At 42.7% G+C, this 26063-nt stretch overlaps 1 protein-coding gene across 7 annotated transcripts in view; it reads left to right on the forward strand.

Moving 5' to 3' along the window:
* The window catches only part of CADPS2 (calcium dependent secretion activator 2), a 707505-nt gene that overhangs the window by 299104 nt on the left and 382338 nt on the right, over nt 1-26063 (forward strand). For all 7 annotated transcript variants that reach the window (XM_056573788.1, XM_056573791.1, XM_056573793.1 and 4 more), the window contains exon 14: nt 17539-17640. In XM_056573788.1, coding sequence (XP_056429763.1) covers nt 17539-17640 — 102 coding nt within the window. The remainder of the gene's footprint in view (nt 1-17538; nt 17641-26063) is intronic.

Consider the following 26063-nt stretch of genomic DNA (forward strand, 5'->3'; position numbering starts at 1 on the left):
AGGGAGCCGGCACTGTAAAACAGACTTCAAGTCCTGGGTGGGTGCTCAGCTTCAGCAGGTTCAAACTCCAAACTGTCTAAAGTACAATCCAAGAATGGAAGCATCACTCCAAATTGCAAAAAAGCGGTGTGTTTATTCACCCATTAAGTCAGTGCGACGTTTCAGCCTCACAATGAGGCCCTTCTCAAGGCTTGAGAAAGGCCTCATTTTGAGGCTGAAACGTTGCACTGATTTAATGGGTAAAGAAACACACCGCTTTTTTGCAATTTGAAGCGCCGCTTCCTTTCTTGGATTATAGATATATATATTTATATAATTATTTTTTTTGTTTTTTATTGTGCGAAGAGCTTGAAATGTAAAGACTATGCAGAATGCCATCAGTATAAACTGCAGGTTTTGAAAGTGTTTTAAGCTATGTATACCTTTGAACCCCCGTGATCCTGCAGCACCTTGTGTCATCTGCTGCACAGAGCAAACTTTGCTCCGTGCCTGATGACGGGCGATACAGGGGCCGGAGTATTGTGGCGTTACTGCCCGCCCCCTCAATGCAAGTCTATGGGAGGGGGTGTGGTGACCTTCACGCCACTCCCATAGACTTGTATTGAGGGGTGGAGCTGGGTCGTTATGATACTCCGGCCCCTGTATCACCCATCATCAGGCACAGAGCAAAGTTTGCTCTGTGCAGCAGATGACACAAGGTGCTGCAGGAGAGATCACGGGGGTTCCCAGCGATGGGACCGCCTAGATAGGGGATAAAATGTCTAGAGGCAGAGTACCCCTTTAAGGACATCGGGCATACATGTACGCCCTAGTCCTGCTACTGTTATATGAAAACAAATTCCTGGAAACTGCCCAAAAAGAAAAACACCATAGTCCTTAGGGGAATCAATTATGAATAGTGATAAGCAAAATACTCTTCTGTTCTCCTGCCAACTAATATCTGATTGCTATAATATTAGGGAAAATGTTTAAGAACAAGTTCTGACCAAACAGCACTCTTACATATTTATTTATATAGTTGCTGAACTTAAAAAGTGTGCAAACTCATCTCAGACCTAACATTTTGATCTAGAGGAAAATTTATGGCAATACATTTTGTTTAATTTAACTAATTTAAGGAATTATCCAGGATTACAGAAACAGAGGTTGTGTGTAGTATTGCAGCTCAGTTCCATTGAAGTGAATGAAACAAAGTTGTGATACCAAACACAACCAGAGGACAGGTGTGGTGCTGTTTTTAAAGAAATTAGCTCTGTTTTTGTGTTCCTGGACAACCCCATTAAATTTATAGGTTTGCTCCAGGGTCTGAATTTAATTAAGGGGTCGGCTCTGGGGTCTGCTCTGGGTTCTTGCATTTTGATTTTGGTTCTGTGATTTATAAATTTTTAATAAGTGTCTAATCTTTTTTTCTCTTGATTAAACGCTAAGCGGTTTTCCCTCAAATTTTTTTACATCCAAAAACAACCAATTCTGATACTTACCTGGCCTGCTCTCCTGCCACGGCCTTTTTCTCGAGCATCCCTTTCTCTTTTCAGGCAGCAAAAAATCCACACATAGCAAATCACTGTGCTGAGTAGACAATTCCTGCCCACACAAAATGTCACACGAACAAAATTGGTATAATGCTAAATAAGGGCCAATCTTGCATCAACCTTTTAGACATTGCGATCAAAGTTGATTGCTGTGTCTGAATGCGGGTGATTTACTTTCCAGCTAGCATAGCGGGCTAATCAGCTGAGAGGATGGCGGGGGGCCCTTATCTGCCTCCTTACCGTCCCTTCAATGTTCCAATGCTCCAGAAAGCCATGGCAGCCTGAAGCAATGGAGCGCCGATAACACTGTTCAATGCTGAAAGTTAAACGGGTACTCCGGTGGAAAACTTTTTTTTTTTAATGAACTGGTGCCAGAAAGTTAAACAGATTTGTAAATTACTTCAATTATAAAAATCAAGCCTTCCTGTACTTATTAGCATCTATATGCTACAGATGAAATTCTATTCTTTTTGAATTTCTCTTTTGTCTTTTCCACAGTGCTCTCTGCTGACACCCCTGTCCGTGTCAGGAACTGTCCAAAGCAGCATAGGTTTGTTATGGGGATTTTCTCCTGCTCTGGACAGTTCCTGATGAGGGCATCAGGTGTCAGCAAAGAGCACTGTGGACAAGACAAAAAAAGAATAGAATTTCCTCTGTAGCATATAGCTGCTAATAAGTACTGGAAGGGTAAAGACTTTTTAATAGAAGTAATTTACAAATCTGTTTATGTTCCTGGCACCAGTTAATTTAAAAAAATTTTTTTCCACCAGAGTACCCCTTTAAGTAACTGAATAGCCAAAGGATATTTTTTTAAACTAGCCCTCATATATCTCTGTATACAGAAAAATAAATGTTATTGGAGGTCAGACGACAATTTTAAGCATACCGTATTTATCGGCGTATAACACGCACTTTTTAGGCTAAAATTTTTAGCCTAAAGTCTGTGTGCGTGTTATACGCCGATACACCCCCAGGAAAGGCAGGGGGAGAGAGGCCGTCGCTGCCCGCTTCTCTCCCCCTGCCTTTCCTGGGGTCTAGAGACCTGCTGTCGGCCCTTCTCTCCCCCTGGCTATCGGCGCCGCTGCCCGTTCTGTCCCCCTGACTATCGGTGCCGGCGCCCCATTGCCAGCGCCGACAGCCAGGGGGAGAGAAGGGGCAGCGGCACCCATTGCCGGCGCCGCTGCCCCGTTGCCTCCCCCCATCCCCGGTGGCATAATTACCTGAGTCGGGTCCGCGCTGCTCCAGGCCTCCGGCGTGCGTCCCCGGCGTCGTTGCTATGCGCTGAACGGCGCGGCGCATGACGTCAGTGCGCCGCGCCGTGCATAGCAACGACGCAGGGGACGCACGGCGAAGGCCTGCAGCAGCGCGGACCCGACTCAGGTAATTATGCCACCAGGGGATGGGGGGAGGCAACGGGGCAGCGGCGCCGGCAATGGGTGCCGCTCCCCCTTCTCTCCCCCTGGCTGCTGATAGTCAGGGGGACAGAACGGGCAGCGGCGCCGATAGCCAGGGGGAGAGAAGGGCCGACAGCAGCGCTCTAGACCCCAGGAAAGGCAGGGGGAGAGAAGCGGGCAGCGACGGCCTCTCTCCCCCTGCCTTTCCTGGGGATGTATCGGGGTATACACGCGCACACACGCACCCTCATTTTACCATGGATATTTGGGTAAAAAACTTTTTTTACCCAAATATCCTTGGCAAAATGAGGGTGCGTGTTATAGGCCGGTGCGTGGTATACCCCGATAAATACGGTACTTATTTTTATACAGAAAGTTATTTTTTTTTTAAGTTATAAAATAAAGCATATGGGACATCATTTTAATAGTATTAGACCTACAGGATAAAGATAACATGTCATTTTTACTGAAAAGTGTACTGTGTAGAAACTAAAGGCCCCAAAAGTTACAAAATTATGTTGTTTTTGTTTAGTTTTTTAAATTTTGCCCCAGAATTTTTTTTTGTTTCACCTTAGATTTGGTAATAAAATTAGTGATGTCATTGCAAAGTACAATTCGTAGTACCAAAAAAAAGCCCTAATATGGGTCTGTATGTCGTAAAGCGTAATGCCTCTTAGAAGGCGAGGAGGAAAAAAACAAAAGTGCAATCGCTGAGTCCTCAAAGTCTTAATCATCACAGAAAAACAAATAATAATAAAAAAAACAGTCCTTTATTACATTACTTGCTGAATACCCGGCGTTGCCCGGTTTTTCCTTGCTAATCCTTGTTGGGGAGGAAAATAAACAAAGGAGGAAGCTTTTGACTTCATATACCGTTCTCATATATTGTTGTCATATCCCAACCCCATATCCCGTCCTCCTACCCTGACCTCCTATCCAGTCATCATATCTCGTCCTCACATCTCATCCTCACATCTCGTCCTCACATCCTGTCCTCACATCCTGTCCTCACATCCTGTCCTCATATCCTGTCCTCATATCCTGTCCTCATATCCTGTCCTCATATCCCGTCCTCATATCCCGTCCTCATATCCCGTCCTCATATCCCGTCCTCATATCCCGTCCTCCTATCCCGTCCTCCTATCCCGTCCTCCTATCCCGTCCTCCTATCCCGTCCTCCTATCCCGTCCTCCTATCCCGTCCTCCTATCCCGTCCTCCTATCCCGTCCTCCTATCCCGTCCTCCTATCCCGACCTCCTATCCCGACCTCCTATCCCGACCCATAATATGCGTACCAAGTATTGAAATATCGCCAGCCGTACGGAAGTTATGTGGCAACATACATTTCCCATTGATTTGCATGGGACTTTATACAAAAACCCCGACCCTCACAAATGGGGGTAGTTAAGGGTTAAATTAACTATCCTATATTTTAAGTGGACATATAAGTAACATGTGACCAAGTATTATCGAAATATCTCCAGCCGTTTGGAAGTTATGCAGTGATATATATTTCCCATTGACTTGTATGGGACTTTAAACATAAACCCCGCCCCTGTTATCCTATGTTTGTTGTTGACATATACCGTATTTTTTGCCATATAAGACGCTCCGGCACATAAGACTCACCCAATTTTAAAGGAGGAAAATCTAGAAAAAAAAGATTCTGAACCAAATGCAATGTAAAGTATAGGACAGTGATCTTCAACCTGCGGATCTCCAGATGTTGCAAAACTACAACTCCCAGCATGCTCGGACAGCCGTTGGCTGTCCGGGCATGCCAGGAGTTGTAGTTTTGCAACATCTGGAGGTCCGCAGGTTGAAGACCACTGGTATAGGAGGTAATGCTCACGTGTCCCTGCCGCTCCGGACTCGTCACCGCTGCCCTGGATTTCGGGGGCAGAGCCGTGACGTCACTATGCTCCGTCCTCGTGGTCGAGATAGACTCAGCCTGAGGGCCTCCAGCAGTTCCGGAAGCCGCTAAAGGTGGGTGCTGCATGGTAGATCCTGGGTGTCCCCAGCAGCTGGACCCCGGCGATATGAAATCTTATCCCCTATCCCCTATCGTTTTAGTGCCGGAGTACCTCTTTAAGGATGTAGATCGTAAATGTCCACCCTGTGCCAGCTCTTGTTCTATGATGCCGTAGGTTTTTCCATAGATTTTATGAAATCAAGTGGTATCATATGTGGTATTACCTAACTATTAAAATATAATTTAACCCCTTAAGGACCACGGGTTTTTCCATTTTTCCACTTTTGTTTTTTCCCTCCTCACCTTTTAAAAATCATAACCTTTTTAATTTTGCACCTAAAAATCCTTATGATGGCTTATTTTTTGCGCCACCAATTCTTCTTCGCAGTGACATCAGTCATTTTACCCAAAAATCTATTGTAAAACGGGAAAAAAATAATGTGTGTGACGAAATTGAAAAAACCCCGCCATTTTGTAACTTTTGGGGGATTCCGTTTCTACACAATAAATTTTTTGGTAAAAATGGCACATTATCGTTATTCTGTAGGTCCATGCGATTAAAATGATACCCTACTTATATAGATTTGATTTTGCCGTACTTCTGGAAAATATCATAACTACATGCAGGAAAATGTATATGTTTAAAATTGTCATCTTCTGACCCCTATAACTTTTTTGCACCGTGATCTGATGTTTTTATCTGTACCATTTTTGTATTGATTGGCCTTTTTCATAGCTTTTTATTCATTTTTTCATGATATAAAAAGTGGCCAAAAATACGCTATTTTGGACTTTGGATTTTTTTTGCACGTATGCCATTGATCCTGCTGTTTAATTAATGATATATATATATATTTTTTTATAGTTCGGACATTTACGCACACGGTGATACCACATGTTTATATTTATTTTTATTTACATGGTTTTTTTTTTTTAATGGGAAAAGGGGGGTGATTTGGACTTTTATTAGGGAAAGGGTTCATTCACATTTATTAACTTTTTTTGTCCAATGTTATAGTCCCCATAGGGGGCTATAACATTGCATACACTGATTGCCAGCACTGTTCACTGCAAAGCCATAGCTGTGCATTGATCAGTGTTATTGGCAGGGGCGATTGCTCAAGCCTGTAACTCAGGCTTGGAGCAATCAATCGCCGATCGGACGTGCCGGAGGAAGGTGAGTGACCCTCCGCTCATGTCCTAGCTGATTGGGACACCGTATTTTCACTGCGGTGGTCCCGATCAGCCCCACTGAGCAGCCGGGAAGGTCTTACTTTTGTTTTAGAGTTAGAGTTAATAGCGCGCGGCACCGCGATCGCTGCGGCGTGCTATTAGCCCTGGGGAGACGTGGAGGAGGCCGTAGGAGGACAACAACCCAGCAGCAGAACTGCTACCTAAGCCTTTGTGCAAGGAGGAGCACTGCCAGAGCCCTGCAAAATGACCTCCAGCAGGCCACAAATGTGCATGTGTCCACTCAAACAGTCAGAAACAGACTCCATGAGGGTGCTATGAGGGCCCGACATCCACAGGTGGGGGTTGTGCTTACAGCCTAACCCCATGCAGGACATTTGGCATTTGCCGGAGAACACCAAGATAGGCAAATTCGCCACTGGTGCCCTGTGCTCTTCACAGATGAAAAGTTCACTCTGAGCACATGTGACAGACGTGACCGAGTCTGGAGATGCCGTGGAGAACGTTCTGCTGCCTGCAACATGCTCCAGCATGACCGGTTTTGCGGTGGGTCAGTAATGGTGTGGGTGGCATTTCTTTGGGGGCTGCACTGACCTCCATGTGCTTGCCAGAGGTAGCCTGACTGCCATTAGGTACCGAGATGATATCCTCAGACCTCTTGTGAGACCATATGTGTGTGTGTGGTTGGCCCTGGGTTCCTCCTAATGGAAGCCAATGCTAGACCTCATGTGGCTGGAGTATGTCAGCAGTTCCTGCAAGTGGAAGTCATTGATACTATGGACTGGCCCGCCCTTTCCCCAGACCTGAATCCGGTTGAGCACATCTGGGACATCATGTCTCACTCCATCCACCAACACCACATTGCACCACAGACTGTCCAGGAGTTGGTGGATGCTTTAGTCCAGGTCTGGGAGGACATACCTCGTGAGACCATCTGCCACCTCATTAGGAACATGCTCAGGTGTTGTAGGGAGGTCATATTGTCAAGGATGGCTCGAGGTGAGGCATTAAATTGTGAGTGACCGCTGCTGCATATTGCTGATGGCCGGCACAAGGGATTCACACCAGACAGAATGTTGGTATTAAAACTCTTTCCTCAGCAGGAAACTCAGAAAATGTACCCAGAGAGTTCTCAAAGAGTTTCTGTTTAATTATACGGAAGTACATTGTGTTACATCTGACAAAAAAGGTGGTTTAGTTATGATGTCAAAATCATCATGTTACATTTTGATTGGTTAGTTGAGCTTTATTTCTGTATATATTAGCATATTTAGTATTTTATTTCTTGGCCAAAGTTCATTTATGCGGCCCTCTCACTTTCATACTGGAAAATTCCAGATCCTTGTCCTTTAATACAATCTGTATCTTTCTCAAATGTTTTGTCTTCTAACGTCTCATCTTGGCGTCATTCCAAGGTTTCCATCTTAGTCACAAGCAGATCGCAAGATCAGGAACATGGTGTATAGTTTAAGAGTAGGTAACAAATATCTTTTTAGAAATTGCATATAAGTATTAATATATATATATATATATATATATATATATATATATATATATATATCTGCAGTCAGAATCATTTTAACCAACCTGTCCCCCCTAAAACCCTAAAAAATATATTTGTTAAGCGTACACTACATCTTTCCCTAGAATATACTCCGCCTAACAGTCTCAGGTTCTGGTGGGAAAAAAGAAAGAAAAAGAAAAAAAACGGGTATGGGATGCTTCACTGGTTTGAGACGAGTGGGTCCTAATGAAACGCCCCCCCTCTGCACCCAGACTAATCCTTCACCTGAGACTCCTATATTAGCCCTACTCTACTGGAGCTACTAATGAGCACCAACACTACCACATATCAGTGAATGCAATTTACATTTAACCCAATGGGACAACAATGGTAAAAAGTACAGTATGTTCTACAAGGCCTGAAAAGTAGCTAAAAGGAAAAAAAATATGCAAAAAGTAAATGTGACTTAACAGTATCTGTGAGAAAAACCAAACCAAACAAGGAAAAAAATGAGTGCAGCTGTGTATGTGGGTTGGCTGCTATTCTCCCCCCAAGTTACATCTCCTTAAGAATAACATAAGCAGGTTTTCATACTCCAGTATTTCCATTAATCCGGTAAAACACTTTTTAAAAAAAAAAATATATATTAGATGTATTACTGCACATTTTTATTACTATGAAATTATATGTTTTGTCACTAAACCATGATTTATTTAAAAAGGATGTACATGGGTACCCTCCTGCAGTGCGAGGCATGTGCGAGTCACAAACCCTGCTGACTGGGGGTGATATGCACAATAATTTAGGTGTTTAGAAGGAATTTTCACCATTCATACTAATTGATATAATTTTCATCCACATTGTAAAAACGATCACAATTAATTAAGAACATTACCAAATATATGTGAGGCCTCTGACTTTAAGTAATTGGAAAGAGAAGATGCCCCTGGACATGAAGACTCCTGAACAACATGGGCATTAAGTGGTTAAGTTTTGCTTCAACAGCATATAAGGAAAACAAGAGGCTAATTTGACCTTGTAACAGCTAACAATACCATATGTTTATAGCTAACGTCTGACTATGAAGGGCATTGTAGCTAGGACCTTAAGAGATAACCCAAACATTCTGCTGTTAAGAAAAAAATAATCAAACAACAATTATCATTTTAGTATTTAGGGTTACATTTTGAATGCATCTGCTTAAACATGGCTGCTAGGATCAAAATGGAGACTCATGTCTCTCCACTTCATTCTGATCCAATCTGACCCCCCTCATTCCCGTGAGTCAACAGGAAATTGACTCAACTGAAATGAAGGAAAGGGTAAAGTACTTCCTACTATCACATATTGGAGAACATACCTTTAATTTAAAATAAATGGACTACAAATTGTGTGTACTTTTACGACAATGTACCCAAATATAATTATGCAACTTCACTTTCAGTGTATTAATGTGTCAATATTAGTTGTAAACCATTAGTGAATATGTGTACTAATGATAGCCACAATTATTTAGATGACCAAGGTAGGAAAAAAAATGTCTTGATTATTGATTTAAGAAACTCAGCTGCTAGTCCAGCACCTCAGCTGGTAGTCCGGCACTCAGATGTAATGTACTAAGCTTCAAATTTTTACTTTAGTTACAATTCAGTTATTATTATTATTTAGAATTACATCTGACCCTGATCTGGTACACTCTGTGATGTGATTCTGATAAGAGACGTTCATAGTGAGCTGAAAAAGAAAATATTTATTTGAAGCTGCAAACTTTGTAAAAAAAAAAACTATCACCTGCTATGCCCCCTTCCTTTCTTTCTTTTTAGATTATAGAGGGCTGTTTAATTCCTTAAGGATGCAGGGTTTTTCAGTTTTTGCACTTTCGTTTTTTCCTCCTTACCTTTTAAAAATCATAACCCTTTCAATTTTCCACCTAAAAATCCATATTATGGCTTATTTTTTGCATCACCAATTCTACTTTGCAATGAGATTAGTCATTTTACCCAAAAATTCATGGCGAAACCTGAAAAAAAATCATTGTGCGACAAAATCGAAGAAAAAACGCAATTTTGTAACTTTTGGGGGCTTCCGTTTCTACCTGTGTATATTTCGGTAAAAATGACACCTTATAATTATTCTGTAGGTCCATACGGTTAAAATGATACCCTACTTATATAGGTTTGATTTTTTTGTACTTCTGGAAAAAATCATAACTACATGCAGGAAAATGTATACATTTAAAAATGTCATCTTCTATAACTTTTTTATTTTTCCATGTACAGGGCGGTATGAGGACTCATTTTTTGCACTGTGATCTGAAGTTTTTATCATTACCACTTTTGTTTTGATCGGACTTTTTGATCACTTTTTATAAATTTTGTAATGGTATAAAAAGTGACCAAAAATACGCTTTTTTGGACTTTTTTGCACGTACGCCATTGACCGTGCGGTTTAATTAAAAATATATTTTTATAGTTCGGACATTTACGCACGCGGCGATACCACATGTTTTTTTTTCACAGTTTTATTTTTTTATGGGAAAAGGGGGGTGATTCAAACTTTTATTAGGGAAGGGGTTAAATGACCTTTATTAACACTTTTTTTTAACTTTTTTTTTTTTTGCAGTGTTATAGGTCCCATAGTGACCTATAACACTGCTGCACACACTGAGATCTCATGCTGATCCCTGGCGTGTATTAACACGCCTGTGATCAGTGTTATCGGCGCTTGACTGCTCCTGCCTGTATCTCAGGCACGGAGCAGTCATTCGTCGATCGGACACCGAAGAGGCAGGTAAGGGCCCTCCCGGTGTCCTGTTAGCTGTTCGGGACGCCGCGATTTCACCGCGGCGGTCCCGAACAGCCCGACTGAGCAGCCGGGTTACTTTCACTTTCACTTCAGACGCGGAGGTCAGCTTTGATCGCCGCGTCTGAAGGGTTAATATAGGGCATCACCGTGATCGGTGATGTCCTGTATTAGCTGCGGGTCCCGGCCGTTGATAGCCTCTGGGACCGACCCGATATGACGCGGGGACACAGCGTGACCCTGCGCATATCGCAGGAGCCAGCGGAGGACGTAAATATACGTCCTTCGTTGTTAAGGGTTTAAGTGTTTAAAGTACACAGCTCTGCCGCTATTGGAGATTTTTTCCTTTATCCAGAATTATTTAAAAAGAATAAATAAATATATATAAATGTACCTCTATTTTTGCCTCACACACTCATTTCTATTGTATCCACGGTACAGCACAGTTCAGTACAGTCAGACAAGGACATACTTATATTGGCCCACCTTAGGCAGTTAGATGAAGTCAACTCATATTCTCTGAAACAGGTAGGATATTCTGGAGTGTGTTGGTAGGGTACCTTTATTTTATTACCTAGGTCATAACAGATGCAAATAATGAAGTCTGTATAAATCCTCTTTTTGCCTTGTTGAATCCTGAGGCCACCCAATATACGGCCATTACTACACACATAGCTCCCTTCTGTATAGCGTATGAGGCCACGTATGTTACAATGGGGTACAAGACTGCTGGCACACACAGTTTCTTACCAACTTTTAGATGCTGTCTTTGTCCTGTACCATCTCTCTTCTTCTTCCAATGTTCTCTCTCAGCATGCATTGACGGTTCCTGCAAGAGACCCTACCAGAAAAATCCACACTCCCCATCCACCTGTACACTCTATACCATAGTCGTGGGGGGATAGGAGCACTGCAGCCTTGGCATCCTCTTTTACACTTCAGTCCACTTGGCTTTTTATCTTTATGATGGCCACTTTCTCTGGCCGCTCTCGGACTTTGAACACTTGAATTACAAGCCATAGATAGGTTAGCCCGAGGACTCAAGAAAAACCTTTACTCCAATAGGCCCATATTTGTTGGCGGTAATAAAAGTGTACCCATACTCATTGTGTCATACCTTCAGATATCTTACACATCTCAGTGAATACCTTCAACTCTGAGGGCGTGGCCTGGTGGCCTAACTGTATGGTCGCACGTTAGAAGAGCTCCTGCTCCATCTAGCTTTTTGAAGCGGCTTCATAGCAAGCACAGACACCTGCTTTTCACCAACGGGTGTGGGATACCCTGGAGAGTATGAAGGGCAGAAAAAAGAAGCCGTTTCCCCAGGGAATGCTCAACAAATTTTACTTCTCCCGAGCCTTCCAAGATGGCGCCAACGGCGCCTGCGACTCAGAGCCTGCTAGCTTTCTCCCTGCTGCATGGGACCCTGTCTCACCTCTGAGACGCGCCTCATCTGATCCGGCGCTTCAAGATTCCGGCTCCCGGCACTACCGACCGCACCAGAAAACATCGCCTTCACCGGGGACTGCTACTCCCTCTGCCTGCCAGCAAAACAGTGAGTCTGTCTCTACCCCATGTGGCCCCCTCTCCTTTAGTTTGCCGCCCTCACTGTCTGGCAGCCTGCAGAAACAAAGGCCCAGATACTCCTCACCTGCAGCTGGCTCCGCAACTCCGGAGGGGGATTGGATGTCACACTTCCCCTGGAGGATAACGACGGTCTTGGTTCTATGCCGGTTTATGACAAATTCCTAACTGATATCGCCATGAGGGAAATGCTACTGGTGCTTCAGAGGTCCTTTAGAAAAGACGTGCACTCCATGATTTCTCCCTTTACCGCTACAGTGGAGGAATTGGGTAGCAGAGTGCAACACATTGAAAATAAATTTGGTGGATTCACAGATTCTCACAATGCCTTAATTGACCTCCAGACTACGGCAGAGGAGGACATTGTGGCCCTCAAAGCCAAGATTGCCGACTTAGAAGACCGCAGTCACAGAAATAATGTAAAGATACAGGGAATCCCTAAATCAATCCATGAATCAGAGTAGACCAAGGAAACTCAAAAATCTAAATCCAAGCAAAATGTTTTTCCGAATCAAAAATGTCTGTGAGATTCCCTAAAACTTAAAAAATCCCAAAGAAATCTTATTATGTAGTGCATTTTCGATAACCTTTTACTGGTTCTCTCACAACTTCTCCCAATTTGCTAGATTGTGGACTTAGATTTAAACAGCAGCAATCAGTCATCTGCGACTTGAAATCCTCTATAAAATTGAGACCACACGGGGAAGATTCTGCGCCGCTAGGGTTAGTTATGAAGGGTCGACTGAAGCCATTTCCTAGGCTCCCTGGCCTCTCCAAAAGACACACATATAAGCTACAGTTTCATAAAGAAATCAGCAGATTTACCGTGTTCTTGTGGAGATTTTAACTCCTAGTTTGGACAGTTCTGGTTTGTCCTGGACAGCTGGGAAGGTGTTGGTCCACCAGACTTGGCTCTTCCCTCGAGTGTGGTCCAGGGAACGGAAAATCCCATCCTCATCGCCAACTATCAAGGATGGCTTGAGGTGAGGCATTAAAATTTGAGTGACCGCTGCTGCATATTGCTGAGGGCAGGCACAAGGGATTCACACCAGACAGAATGTTGGTACTAAAACTCTTTCTTCAGCAGGAAACTAAGAACATTTTCCCAGAGAGTTCTCAAAGAGTTTCTATTTAATTACACGGAAGTACATTGTGTTACATCTGACAAAAAAGGGAGGTTTAGTTGTGATGTCAAAATAATCATGTTATATTTTGATTGGTTAGTTGAGCTTTATCTCTGTATATATTAGCATATTTAGTATTTTATTTTTTCCTTGGCCAAAGTTCATTTATGCAGCCGTCTCGCTCTCATACTGGAAAACTCCAGATCCTTGTCTTTTTATATAATCTGTATCTTCCTCAAATGTTTTGTCTTCTAACGTCTCATCTTGGCATCATTACAAGGTTTCCATTTTAGTCACAAGCAGATAGCAAGATCAGGAACATGGTGTATAGTAGGGATGTCCCAATACAATTTTTTTAAGACAGAGTGCGAGTACCCATACTTTAATTCTTGGTTCTTGGCGCTGCTTACCGTGCTGATATGTGGGTCCTTGTTGTGTACAATGGAGGCGGCTGCTGTAGTATGAGCCAAGAATTCTCTCTTCTCCATTGGGCAGAACAGGGAATTTGCATTGGCGGCAAAACCGATGTCTCCGGAGAGATTGCGCTGATGTTCATATGGTGAGGGAGCGGTAGAAACCGGGTTACCTGCACTATCTACATATAAATTCAAGTTAGTGCAGGGGACTCTGCTGTAAGACTGCCTATAATAGTAGGGAGTATTCCCCTTTAGACATTAGCAGGCCCCCCCCCCTTTAGACATTAGCAGAGCCCCCTTTAGACATTAGCAGGGTCCCCTTTAGACATTAGCAGCCCCCCCTTAGACTGCAGGGCCCCTTTAGACATTAGCAGGACCCCTTTTAGACATTAGCAGCCCCCCCTTTAAACATTAGCAGGGCCCCCCTTTCGACATTTTTGGGGGGCATGTCGCATTTAGGAAGCCTATATGGTGCCAGAACAGCGAAAAATACCCCACATGGTATACTATTTGGGAAACTACACCCCTCAAGGAACGTAACAATTGGTACAGTGAGCCTTAACACCCCACAGGTGTTAGACTAATTTTCAATAAAGTTGGACGTGAAAATACATTTTTTTTATTTTTTTCACTAAAATGCTGATGTTACCCCAAATTTTTAATTTTCACAAGGGGTAATAGGTGAAATGTCCCCCAAAATGTAAACACCATTTCTCTCGAGTAAGGAAATATGTCATATGTGGATGTAAAGTGCTCTGCAGGTGCACTAGAAGTCTTGAAAGGGAAGGAGCGACATTGGGCTTTTGGAAAGCGAATTTTGCTGAAATACTTTTTGCCGGGCATGTCTCATTTAGGAAGCCCCCATGGTGCCAGAACAGCAAAAAAAAAAAAAACACCCCACATGGTAACTATTTGGGGAAACTACACCCCTCAAGGAACTTAACAAGGGGTACAGACAGCCTTAACACCCCACAGGTGTTTGACGATTTTGCTTTGAAGTTGGACGTGAAAATGAAGAAAAAAATCTTTTTTCTTTTTTTTTTTTACTAAAATGTTGATGTTACCCCAATTTTTCATTTTCACAAGGGGTAGTAGGTGAAATTTTTCCCCAAAATTTGAAACCCCCATTTCTCTCGAGTAAGGAAATAACTCATACGTGGATGTAAAATGATCTGCGGGTGCACTAGAGGGCTCAGAAGGGAAGGAGCGACATTGGGCTTTTGGAAAGCGAATTTTGCTGAAATGTTTTTTGGGGGGCATGTCTCGTTTAGAAAGCCCCCATGTTTCCAGAACAGCAAAAAACACCCCACATGGCACATTATTTGGGAAACTATACTCCCTTTTACCTCATATGAAAATGAAAAGTATGGGGCAACACCAGCATGTTAGTGTAAATTTTTTTTATTTTATTACACTAACATCCTGGTGTAGAGCCCAACTTTACCTTTTCATAAGGGGAAAAGGAGAAAAAGCCCCCCAAAATTTGTAGCACAATTTCTCCCGAGTACGGAGATACCCCATGTGTGGCCTAAACTGTTGCCTTGAAATACGACAGGGCTCTGAAGTGAGAGAGCGCCATGCGCATTTCAGGCCTAAATTAGGGATTTTCATAGGGGTGTACCCGGATGTAAGCGTTACACTTGCCTCCGATACCAAAAGTACTGTACGTCAGTTTTCCCCAAACAGGGTGCCTCCAGCTGTTGCAAAACTCCCAACATGCCTGGACAGTCAATGGCTGTCCGGCAACACTGGGAGTTATTTTGCAACAGCTGGAGGCTTCATTTTGGAAAAACTGACGTACAAGATGTTTTTCATTTTTATTGGGGGGGGGGTGCGCGGCGACAGTGTAAGGGTGTAGTGTATATGTAGTGTTTTACTCTTTATTTTGGGGTAGTGTAGTGTTTTTAGGGTACATTCACACAGGCGGGGGTTTACAGTGAGTTTCCTGCTGCAGTGAAAAATTTGCCGCATCTAAAACTTGAAGCGGGATACTTGCTGTAAACCCCCGCCCAGGGTACATTCACGTGGGTGTGGTGGGGGGCAACTACAACTCCCAGCATGCGCTGACAGGTCGTGCATGCTGGGAGTTGTAGTTATGCAACAGCTAGAGACACACTGGTTGGGATTGAGAAACACTGAGTTAGGTAACAGACTACTGCAGTGTTTCTGCACCACTGTCTGTTTCCTAACTCAGTGTTTCCCAACCCATGTACCTCCAGCTGTTGCAAAACTACAACTCTCAGCATGCATGGTCTATATATGGTCTATTATAGTTTTGCAACAGCAGGAGGCACACGGGTTCAGAAACACTGAGTTAGGAAACAGACAATGTTTTCCAACCAGTGTGCCTCCAGTTGTTGCAATACTACAACTCCCAGCATACCCAGACAGCCAAAGGGCATGTTGGAAGTTGTAGTTATGCAACAACTGGAGGAGAACAGTTTGGACACCACTGTGTAGTGGTCTCCAAACTGTAGCCCTCCAGATGTTGCAAAACTTCAACTCCAAGCATGCCCAGACTGCCCAGGCATGCTGGTAGTTGTAGTTCGGCAACATATGAGGGGCCAGATGTTGCTGAACTACAACTCCTAGCATGCCTGGACAGTCTTGGCATGCTATAAAATTGACATTTGGAGCGCTAAAGTTTGGACACCACTGTATATGGGTCTGCAAACAATGCCCTTCCAGATGTTGCAAAACTGAACGGCCAGATGTTACATAACTACAACTCCCATCATGCCTGGACTGTCTGGGCATGCTGGGAGTTGTAGTTTTTGCAACATCTGGAAGGGCAGTGGTCTCCAAACTGTGGCCCTCCAGATGTTGCAAAACTACAACTCCCAGCATGCCAAGACAGCCAAAGGGTGTCTGGGCATGCTGGGAGTTGTAGTTTTGAAACTCCTAGTAGCAGCAGTGAAAATCACTGCTGCATCTGGGACACCGCCGCTGCTGCCTCCACTTGCCTGCCGCCTCCTGTCAGCCACAGGTCCCTGGTCCCCGCGTGAAATAAGGTAACGGCCGACTACGGTCCCCGCCGCATCCATGGTCCCCGCACATCGCCACCGCCTTCCCCCCAATCTGCCCTGACATCCAGGGGCGGACAGAGCGGGGAAATTAACTTTCACCCCCCACCCCTGCCCTGTGATTCGCCGGTCAGTCCTGATCGGCCAATCGCAGGGGATAGGAGGAGGTGGCACTCCTGCCACCTTGCTCCTATCCTTCAGGATGGTCTGAGCTGTCTCTGACAGCTCCGATCATCCCTATTTTCCGGGCATTTGGGTCATCAGAAACTCGATAAGCCAGGAATCGCCACAAATCGACGATCTGGAGGGGGTTCTCAGGACCCCCCTCCAGGCATCTTCACTGGATGCCTGCTGAAAGATTTCAGCAGGCATCCCGTTCCGATCCCCATCCGGCTAGCGACAAGGATCGAAATTCCTTAAGTACCAGGGCGCAAGGGCGTATCCATACTCCCCAACATAGTCCCCAACAGGTTAAGCATACAAATATTCATACAAAGTTATTTTTTAAAACAAAATAAAACCTATGTAAATTAGGTGTTCTTCATCATAGATTTGGTGGTAAAATGAGTGCTGTCATGACAAAGTACAATTAATGGTGCAAGCGACAAGCCCTTATATGGGTCTGTAAGTGGAAAATTGTATCCCTTATGACTATTAGAAGGCAAGGAGGAAAAAAAGAGTGCAAAAGTAATGTAAGATTACTGATTTACTGTATAAATATAGTCAAATTACTGAGACTTTGTGATAAAATATAGAAATAGATGTCTAGTTTCATGATTAATATGTGAAAATGTACTACAAAAGAGTAATAGCCGTTCATATTCTGAATATTTATGGCTCTTTGTAAGCACTTCATACATAGCAAAAGAAAGAGAAGATAAAGAGAAGAGAAGATTGCTATTATATATGCTTTGAGCTTTCTTTGTAAAAATATTATAATAATATAAAAATATTATAATAAAGATTGCTAAATAATAGTTATAATTTTTTTTATAGGCCTGATGGAATTGGCACTGTTACAGTTGAGGAACAAGATCGGTTTGAAGAGATTAAAGAGCGGCTTGCGCTGCTTTTAGAAAATCAAATAAGTCACTTCAGGTATTTTATGTTTCCAATACACATATGTACACTATATAACCTTTTATTAACAGCGATTTAATGGAGTCTTAAGTTTTGGTTTTATAGCTTGCCACTTATCAATTTACAAATATTCTATATGAAATGTATAGTAGATGACTCGGTTTAAAATGTGCTTGCCTCATGATTGATGCAATTTACAGGTGTAGCTACTCTGAAATAGCCCTTGAATCCAAAGAAGTCCATGACGATCTTCAGAGTTAGTACAACAAAATAGATAAAAAACTAAAGATTATAAAAAAAAAAAGTGAACAAAAGAAATATCATACTTACTTTTCCTGGATCCAGCGTTCTCTCTGCTTATTGCTACAGGGTTTTCTAGGCAAAGCATGAGTTGCATTAAGCAGAAATATTGAAGTCGGGTGCAGTGTGCCATAGATTCTATTAAAGGGGTGATTCAGCAATAGCAAAACAGAGGTAATTTAAAAAAGCACCACACATGTCTGCAGATTGTATTTGTTATTACAACTTGGCTCCATTTCTTTCAATAGGAACTGTGCTGCAAAACCACACCCAACTTGTAGACATATGTGGTGCAGTTTGTGAAGAAATCAGCCAATAAGCAAGCAAAGATGCATAAAGGATCTTGATAATTAGCTGTAGGATTTTGTTAAAAAAAAAAAAAAACTACAGCTAAACACACACAACCGCATGGCTGCTAGCAATCATGTCACTGTCCTCATAGTTTTTAGGAAATAATGCAGTATATCGGAAAATTGTGCAACCATTTAACAAGCTACTTAAAAGCCCTGCCCACAGCATGTAGACATTTTTTTTTTATTGCATATGTCAATATGAGGACATATTCTCATTTTTAAATATAGATTTTTTTATGGTTATCATTTTTTATTTTCCTTTGTAATACATTACTCATCTACAATAGAACTATTACAAAGAATTGAATTATATTTATTTTTCATTTAAAAAAAAAATTTGAAAAATTTAGCGTATTTTTAATGAACTTTTACTACATAGGCGAATTGTGGTTTTTTAATTACTTTCTAACAAATTTTTTACATTTATTATACTATTTCATACTATTATAATATTTATTGTAACATTTCCTCTTTACAAGTACAAGTTTAATTAGGGGCTGGTGTACAGAATTGGTACTAGGTATTATCCTAAATGAGACAACGCTCTACAAAAAGCGCTACATTATTTACGTCTAATATGATCCTAATGACATTTTAGAAGTTACCCAGTGGGACCTCTTTATCTAGGGTTTAATGGGTAATCCAGGATCCATAACAGCTATTTATAAACCGGGTGGCATGGTAGTTAAGATGTGTAAACAAAGCATGGAGCAGTTGGAGGATTATGGAAATTCTGTGAAGAAGAATTATACTTAGAAAAAGATATATATATTTTTTTTAATTAAAAGATGGATTACAGGTATTGCTAATTCATTCTTTGTTACCAATTGAGACTTGTGAAATGCATTACTGTTAATGAACTTAAGCTTTCCATTAAGAATGCTTTTAATTAAAAGGCTAACATTTTTTGTGTAAATAAATTTTTCTAAACTTCATAGAAATCCATACTGCATGTCATAAATAGCACAAGAAGCAAATGGTCATAAAGGAAATTGGTACATGACCTGAAGACTTTATTCAACCTTATGAAGCTGTAATGTGAAATACATATTTCAATGTTTATGGTGTCAAGCCAATTAGCTTGGACCTTCCAGGCATTCAGCATCGTGTCTGTTATGAGACATGATGTGTGTAAAGCATGCTGGTAACTTACTTACTGCATGAACTTTTACTGTATCCTCGAAAATGGATGTGAACATTTGTACAAGGGCAGTAGTTAGAGCTTGGCAATTAATTAAATGAGCACTGTCAGATACAAAAACTTTGTATATGTTGTACATGTTTGCAAAACATTAACCTTTCTAAGGCTGGGTTCACATATGTCCGGCGTCCAGCACAGTTTCCCTCCAGCATGCACCGGAGGAAACTGATGCTAGAACTGATCCCATTCAATTGAATGGGACAGTTCACAATCATCAAATATCTCAATTTTGATGCCAGAAGTTTGGACTCGCGATACCATACAACTGATGACAACTTGTCATCAGTTATGGCATCAATTGCGTTGAGATCTAGGCTGAGTTCACCTATGCCGGATGCCGGACATATGTGAACCCAGCCTAATATACTTCATAAGAAAATGTTGTTACATTTTTATAGAAATCATGGCTTATAACATCATGGCTTTGTCCAAGCTGAAGCACAGGCATGGACTAAGTCCAGTAGGTGTGAATAGGCTAGCACTCCTCTGTGCTCTCTCCTGTCTGATAGGATAGGAGTGAGCACAGAGGAGTCCTATCAGACAGCAGAGAGCACAGAAGAGTCCTATCAGACAGGAGAGAGCACAGAGGAGTGCTATCAGACAGGAGAGAGCACAGAGGAGTACTATCAGACATGAGAGAGCACAGAGGAGTGCTATCAGACAGGAGAGAGCACAGAGGAGTGCTATCAGACAGGAGAGAGCACAGAGAAGTACTATCAGACAGGAGAGAGCACAGAGGAGTACTATCAGACAGGAGAGAGCACAGAGGAGTACTAGCCCACCCTCACTTACTGGACTTTGTTAATGCCTGAGTTTCAGCTTTGACAAAGCCATGATTTTATAAGCCACAATTTCTATAAAAAGGAAATACATTTTTTATGAAGTATATCAGAAAGGTTAATGTTTTGCCACAATGTACAACATATAAAAAGTTTTTGAATCTGACAGTGCCCATTTAAATTAATTTAAATAAATTGTGATCTGGGCCTATGAAGCTTCTAAACACAATTGCCAGATCAATGTTATGATATCTAAATACGATGAGCGCTGTGTTAGTTCTCAGAGGGGAAAATCCCTGCACATTCAGAGTTCCTGCTGCCCACATTAAGTTGAGTCCAGACCCCCCTCTCTTGCACTTCTGAGCCAGATATAGAACCTCAGAGTCCGTTGGTCTTATGGAAAATTGGGGAATGTCCAAAGGGGGTAAAACAAATGTCTTACTATACAGACCAACCCTCTCTACTATTATCTACAGAACCTAGTCTGTACTAAAGTAAATTTGTTGTGTTAAGGAAGCATTAAATCACTGTAGAACTAAAGTTAATGGATAATGGCCGTATCTCTATATAAAGTAAAACAATGGCACTTCATTTTACTTTGCAGGTGCATAGCAATCAGGACATATGCAAGTAACGTCAGCTAATTTAGGGGATGGCTTAAAATGTTATATACTGCAGCGGCTGCATTTGTGTAAAAAATGGATAGGGTTCAGTTAAGTAATATGCACATACTGTGAAAATCAGTATAAAGTACGGTATTAAGAATTGTTGTATGTGCAATTCTATATGAAAGAGAATAGAGTTCAATAAAGTAATATACATGTGTTATTATATCCTATTCTGCCACATAAAGCAAACATATGGAAACCTATAGAAACATAGAATGTTGGCAGATAAGAACCATTTGGCCCACATAGTCTGTCCAATATTCTGAATACTATGAATAGTCCCTGGCTCTATCGTATATGAAGGTCTTATGCCTATCCCATGCATGCCCATGCATCCACTACTCTCTCAGTAAATTAATACTTTCTGATAATACTGCATAAACCTTTGCCCCTCCAAGGGTGGTTTCTAGAGATGAGCGAACTTACAGTAAATTCGATTTGTCATGAACGTCTCGGCTCGGCAGTTTATGTCTTTTCCTGCATAAATTACCGTATTTATCGGCTTATAGCACGCACTTTTTAGGCTAAAATTTTTAGCCTAAAGTCTATATGCGTGTTATACACCGATAAGCCGCTGCAGTTCAATGATTTAAAGCGGGCGCTTTAAATCAATGAACTGCAGCGGCTTTGCAGGTGCAGAGACAGCCAGCGCTGCCGGCTTCTCTGCCCCTGCCTGCCCTGGGGTCTAGAGCCCTGCTGCCGGCCCTTCTCTCCCCCTGGCTATCGGCGCCGCTGCCCGTTCTCTCCCCCTGACTATCGGTGCCGGTGCCCCATTGCCGGCGCCGATAGCCAGGGGGAGAGAAGCGGCGCCGACAGACAGGGGGAGAGAAGGGGCAGCGGCACCCATTGCCGGCGCCGCTGCCCCGTTGCCTCCCCCCATCCCCGGTTGCATAATTACCTGTTGCCGGGGTCGGGTCCGCGCTGCTTAAGGCCTCCGGTGTGCGTCCCCTGCGTCGTTGCTATGCGCTGCACGGTGCATGACGTCAGTGCGCCGCGCCGCTCTTCTCTCCCCCTGGCTATCGGCTCCGGCAATGGGGCGCCGGCACCGATAGTCAGGGGGAGAGAACGGGCAGTGGCACTGATAGCCAGGCTCTAGACCCCAGGAAAGGCAGGGGGAGAGAAGCGGGCAGCGACGGCCTCTCTCCCCCTGCCTTTCCTGGGGGTGTATCGGGGTATACACGCGCACACACGCACCCTCATTTTACCATGGATATTTGGGTACAAAACTTTTTTTACCCAAATATCCTTGGTAAAATGAGGGTGCGTGTTATAGGCCGGTGCGTGGTATACCCTGATAAATACGGTAGTTCAGCTTTCAGGTGCTCCCGTGGGTGGGAAAAGGTGGATACAGTCCTAGGAGACTCTTTCCTAGGAATGTATCCACCTTTTCCAGCCCACCGGAGCACCTGAAGGCTGAACTAATTTACGCAGGAAAAGTCATCAACTGCCGAGCCGAGAAGTTCGTGACAAATCGAATTTACTGTAAGTTCGCTCATCTCTAGTGCTTTCACACTGCTGTTGGCATCCCCTTAAGGGTCTGTTTGGTACTTTTTTTTTCTTGCAAAGAACAGACCCTGAAACGGTATGGAGCACAACAGAAACTGCCGGGTCCAGATGGACCCCAATTATTAAAATGGGGTCTGTCAGGTATCTGGTAGTTTAGCAGAATTTAACGGAGAAAAAGAAATAGTGCATGCACTATTTTTATCTCTGCTAAACTCCCTCATTCAGATGGAGCTCCAAATAGTCAATGGCAGTGTGAAGGTAGCCTAATTTAACCCCTTAAGGACACAGCCCATTTGGGCCTTAAAGGACAAGTCTCACAGTAAAAAATTGTTCAGCTTTTAGTGCAGAAGGTAAAGTTTTATAGGATTGTAAATCACTTCCATTACCAATGCTGCTTTGAAACAAGCTTTTTCTGCATTCTTCTGTCTGACAGGAAATTCAGCTGTTACAGGTTTTCATGACTTTCGACCCCCTATTCAGGCTGTTATCAGCAGCATCCAGGGGCCGTGACGTGAAAATTACCCAGAAAACCCCTGTGCTGCAGAGAGCTCCCTGTGCTCGGCCTTAGCCCCTCCCATCTGATGAATATTCACACTGTCCTCCCTCTGTTCTGCAGTGATTGGCTGATTCAGATCATAGCAGAGTCAGCAAACAGGCTGATTCTCTCCCCTTTCCTTGCTAATGTTTATACACTGATAACGGAGGAGAGGGGGGAGGGGAGGGAGCTGTCACACTGAGCACTGGGGAGAGAGGAGTGCAGGGCAGAGAAGGGGGGAGGTGATTCTGCCAGTGTAAAGCTATTTCACTGATAGGAGGAGGGGGAGGGAGTGATTTTACAGTGTAAAACTGCAGCTTTAACTCCAGGGTCCCTCTCTCTGAGCACTGAGATTACATTTTGTTTCCTCGTGGCCACCCTGCTGTATAGGGCTATGATTGGAGCTCAGTGTTATGTGGCCACCCTGCTGTATAGGGCTATGATTGGAGCTCAGTGCTATGTGGGAGTGAGCTAGCAGAGCTGTAGTAGTGACTAACATAAGTTAGGGGTGGTAACAAGCTCTCTGCTCAGGCAGCTGAGAGCAGGAAATGTGAGCAGTGCATGCAGGGAAATGTAGTCTTTGAGATCACAGGCATAGCCACCATAACCAGGAAGTACCTGGAATTTATGAGCTGAATAGCCGTTGAATGGGGGCCGGAAAAAAAATCACAAACATGTCAGAGAGGTGGTAGGTGAATATACTATGGAATGGCTAGGTATTTTTTTTTTCTTTGCTGCATGGGATATCTTCTTTAACCCCTTAAGGACGCAGGACGTAAATGTACGTCCTGGTGCGGTGGTACTTAACGCACCAGGACGTACATTTACGTCCTAAGCATAACTGCGGGCATCGGAGCGATGCCCGTGTCATGCGCGGCTGATCCCGGCTGCTGATCGCAGCCAGGGACCCGCCGGCAATGGCCGACGCCCGCGATCTCGCGGGCGTCCACCATTAACCCCTCAGATCAATACAGATCAATACAGGGATCAATACAGATCCCGGCATCTGGGGCAGTGCGCGATTTGAATGAATGATCGGATCGCCCGCAGCGCTGCTGCGGGGATCCGATCATTCATAACGCCGCACGGAGGTCCCCTCTCCTTCCTCCGTGCGGGGAAAAATCCCCTCCCCCAATAAAAAAGTAAAAAGGCCGTTTTTTCCTTTTTTACCCCCAAAAAGTGTAAAAAAATTTTATAGACATATTTGGTATTGCCGCGTGCGTAAATGTCCGAACTATTAAAATAAAATGTTAATGATCCCGTACGGTTAACGGCGTGAACGAAAAAAAAAAAGTCCAAAATTCCTACTTTTTTAATACATTTTATTAAAAAAAATTATAAAAAATGTATTCAAAGTTTTTTATATGCAAATGTGGTATCAAAAAAAAGTACAGATCATGGCGCAAAAAAATGAGCCCCCATACTGCCGCTTATACGGAAAAATAAAAAAGTTATAGGTCATCAAAATAAAGGGATTATAAACGTACTAATTTGGTTAAAAAGTTTGTGATTTTTTTTTAAGCGCAACAATAATATAAAAGTATGTAATAATGGGTATCATTTTAATCGTATTGACCCTCAGAATAAAGAACACACGTCATTTTTTACCATAAATTGTACAGCGTGAAAACGAAACCTTCCAAAATTAGCAAAATTGCGTTTTTCGTTTTTATTTTCCCACAAAAATAGTGTTTTTTGGTTGCGCCATACATTTTATGATATAATGAGTTATGTCATTACAAAGGACAACTGGTCGCGCAAAAAACAAGCCCTCATACTAGTCTGTGGATGAAAATATAAAAGAGTTATGATTTTTAGAAGGCGAGGAGGAAAAAATGAAAACGTAAAAATTAAATTGTCTGAGTCCTTAAGGCCAAAATGGGCTGAGTCCTTAAGGGGTTAAGGACGCAGAAAATCTTATTTTTACGTTTTCATTTTTTCCTCCTCGCCTTCAAAAAATCAACTCTTTTATATTTTCATCCACAGACTAGTATGAGGGCTTGTTTTTTGCGCGACCAGTTGTCCGTTGTAATGCCATCACTCACTTTACCATAAAATGTATGGCGCAACCCAAAAAATACTATTTGTGTGGGGAAATTAAAATGAAAACCGCAATTTTGCTAATTTTGGAAGGTTTCGTTTTCACGTCGTACAATTTATGGTAAAAGTGACGTGTTCTTTATTCTTTGGGTCAATACGATTAAAATGATACCCGTGATAACATACTTTTCTATTACTCTTGCGCTTAAAAAAAAATCACAAACCTTTTAACCAAATTAGTACGTTTAAGATCCCCCTATTCTGAAGACCTATAACTTTTTCATTTTTCCGTATAAGCAGTGGTATGAGGGCTTATTTTTTGCGCCATGATCTGTACTTTTTATTGATACCATATTTGCTTATATAAAACTTTTAATACATTTTTTATTAATTTTTTTGGAATAAAATGTTATAAAAAAGCAGCTATTTTGGACTTTTTGTTTTTTAACGTTCACGCCGTTCACCGTACGGTATCATTAACATTTTTTTTTTAATAGTTCAGATATTTACGTACGCGGCGATACCAAATATATAAAATATTTTTTTAACACTTTTTGGGGGTGAAATAGGGAAAATGGGGCAATTTACGTTTTTATTGGGGAGGGGGTTTTTCAAATTTTTTTTACTCAATTTTTTTACTTTTAGTTTTACACTTTAATAGTCCCCATAGGGGACTATTTAAAGCAATCATTTGATTGCTAATCCTGTTCAGTGCTATGTATAGGACATAGCACTGATCAGGGTTATCGGTGATCTTCTGCTCTGGTCTGCGGGAAGGCAGATCAGAGCAGAAGACAGCGGAGGCAGATGAGGGGACCTCCAGCTGCCGTGCAGGATGATCTGATCGCCGCGGCAGCGCTGCGGGCGATCCGATCATCCAATTAAGTGACCGCAATGCTGCAGATGCCGTGATCGGTATTGATCACGGCATCTGAGGGGTTAATGGCGGACATTACCGGTGGGTCCCTGGCTGCGGTCAACAGCCGGAACTTGCCACGCATGATCCGTGCATCTCTCCGATGCCTGCGGTTATGCTTAGGACGTAAATGTACATCCTGG

The sequence above is a fragment of the Hyla sarda genome, chromosome 4, assembly GCF_029499605.1.
Source record: "Hyla sarda isolate aHylSar1 chromosome 4, aHylSar1.hap1, whole genome shotgun sequence".
In the NCBI taxonomy this organism is placed as follows: Eukaryota; Metazoa; Chordata; class Amphibia; order Anura; family Hylidae; genus Hyla; species Hyla sarda.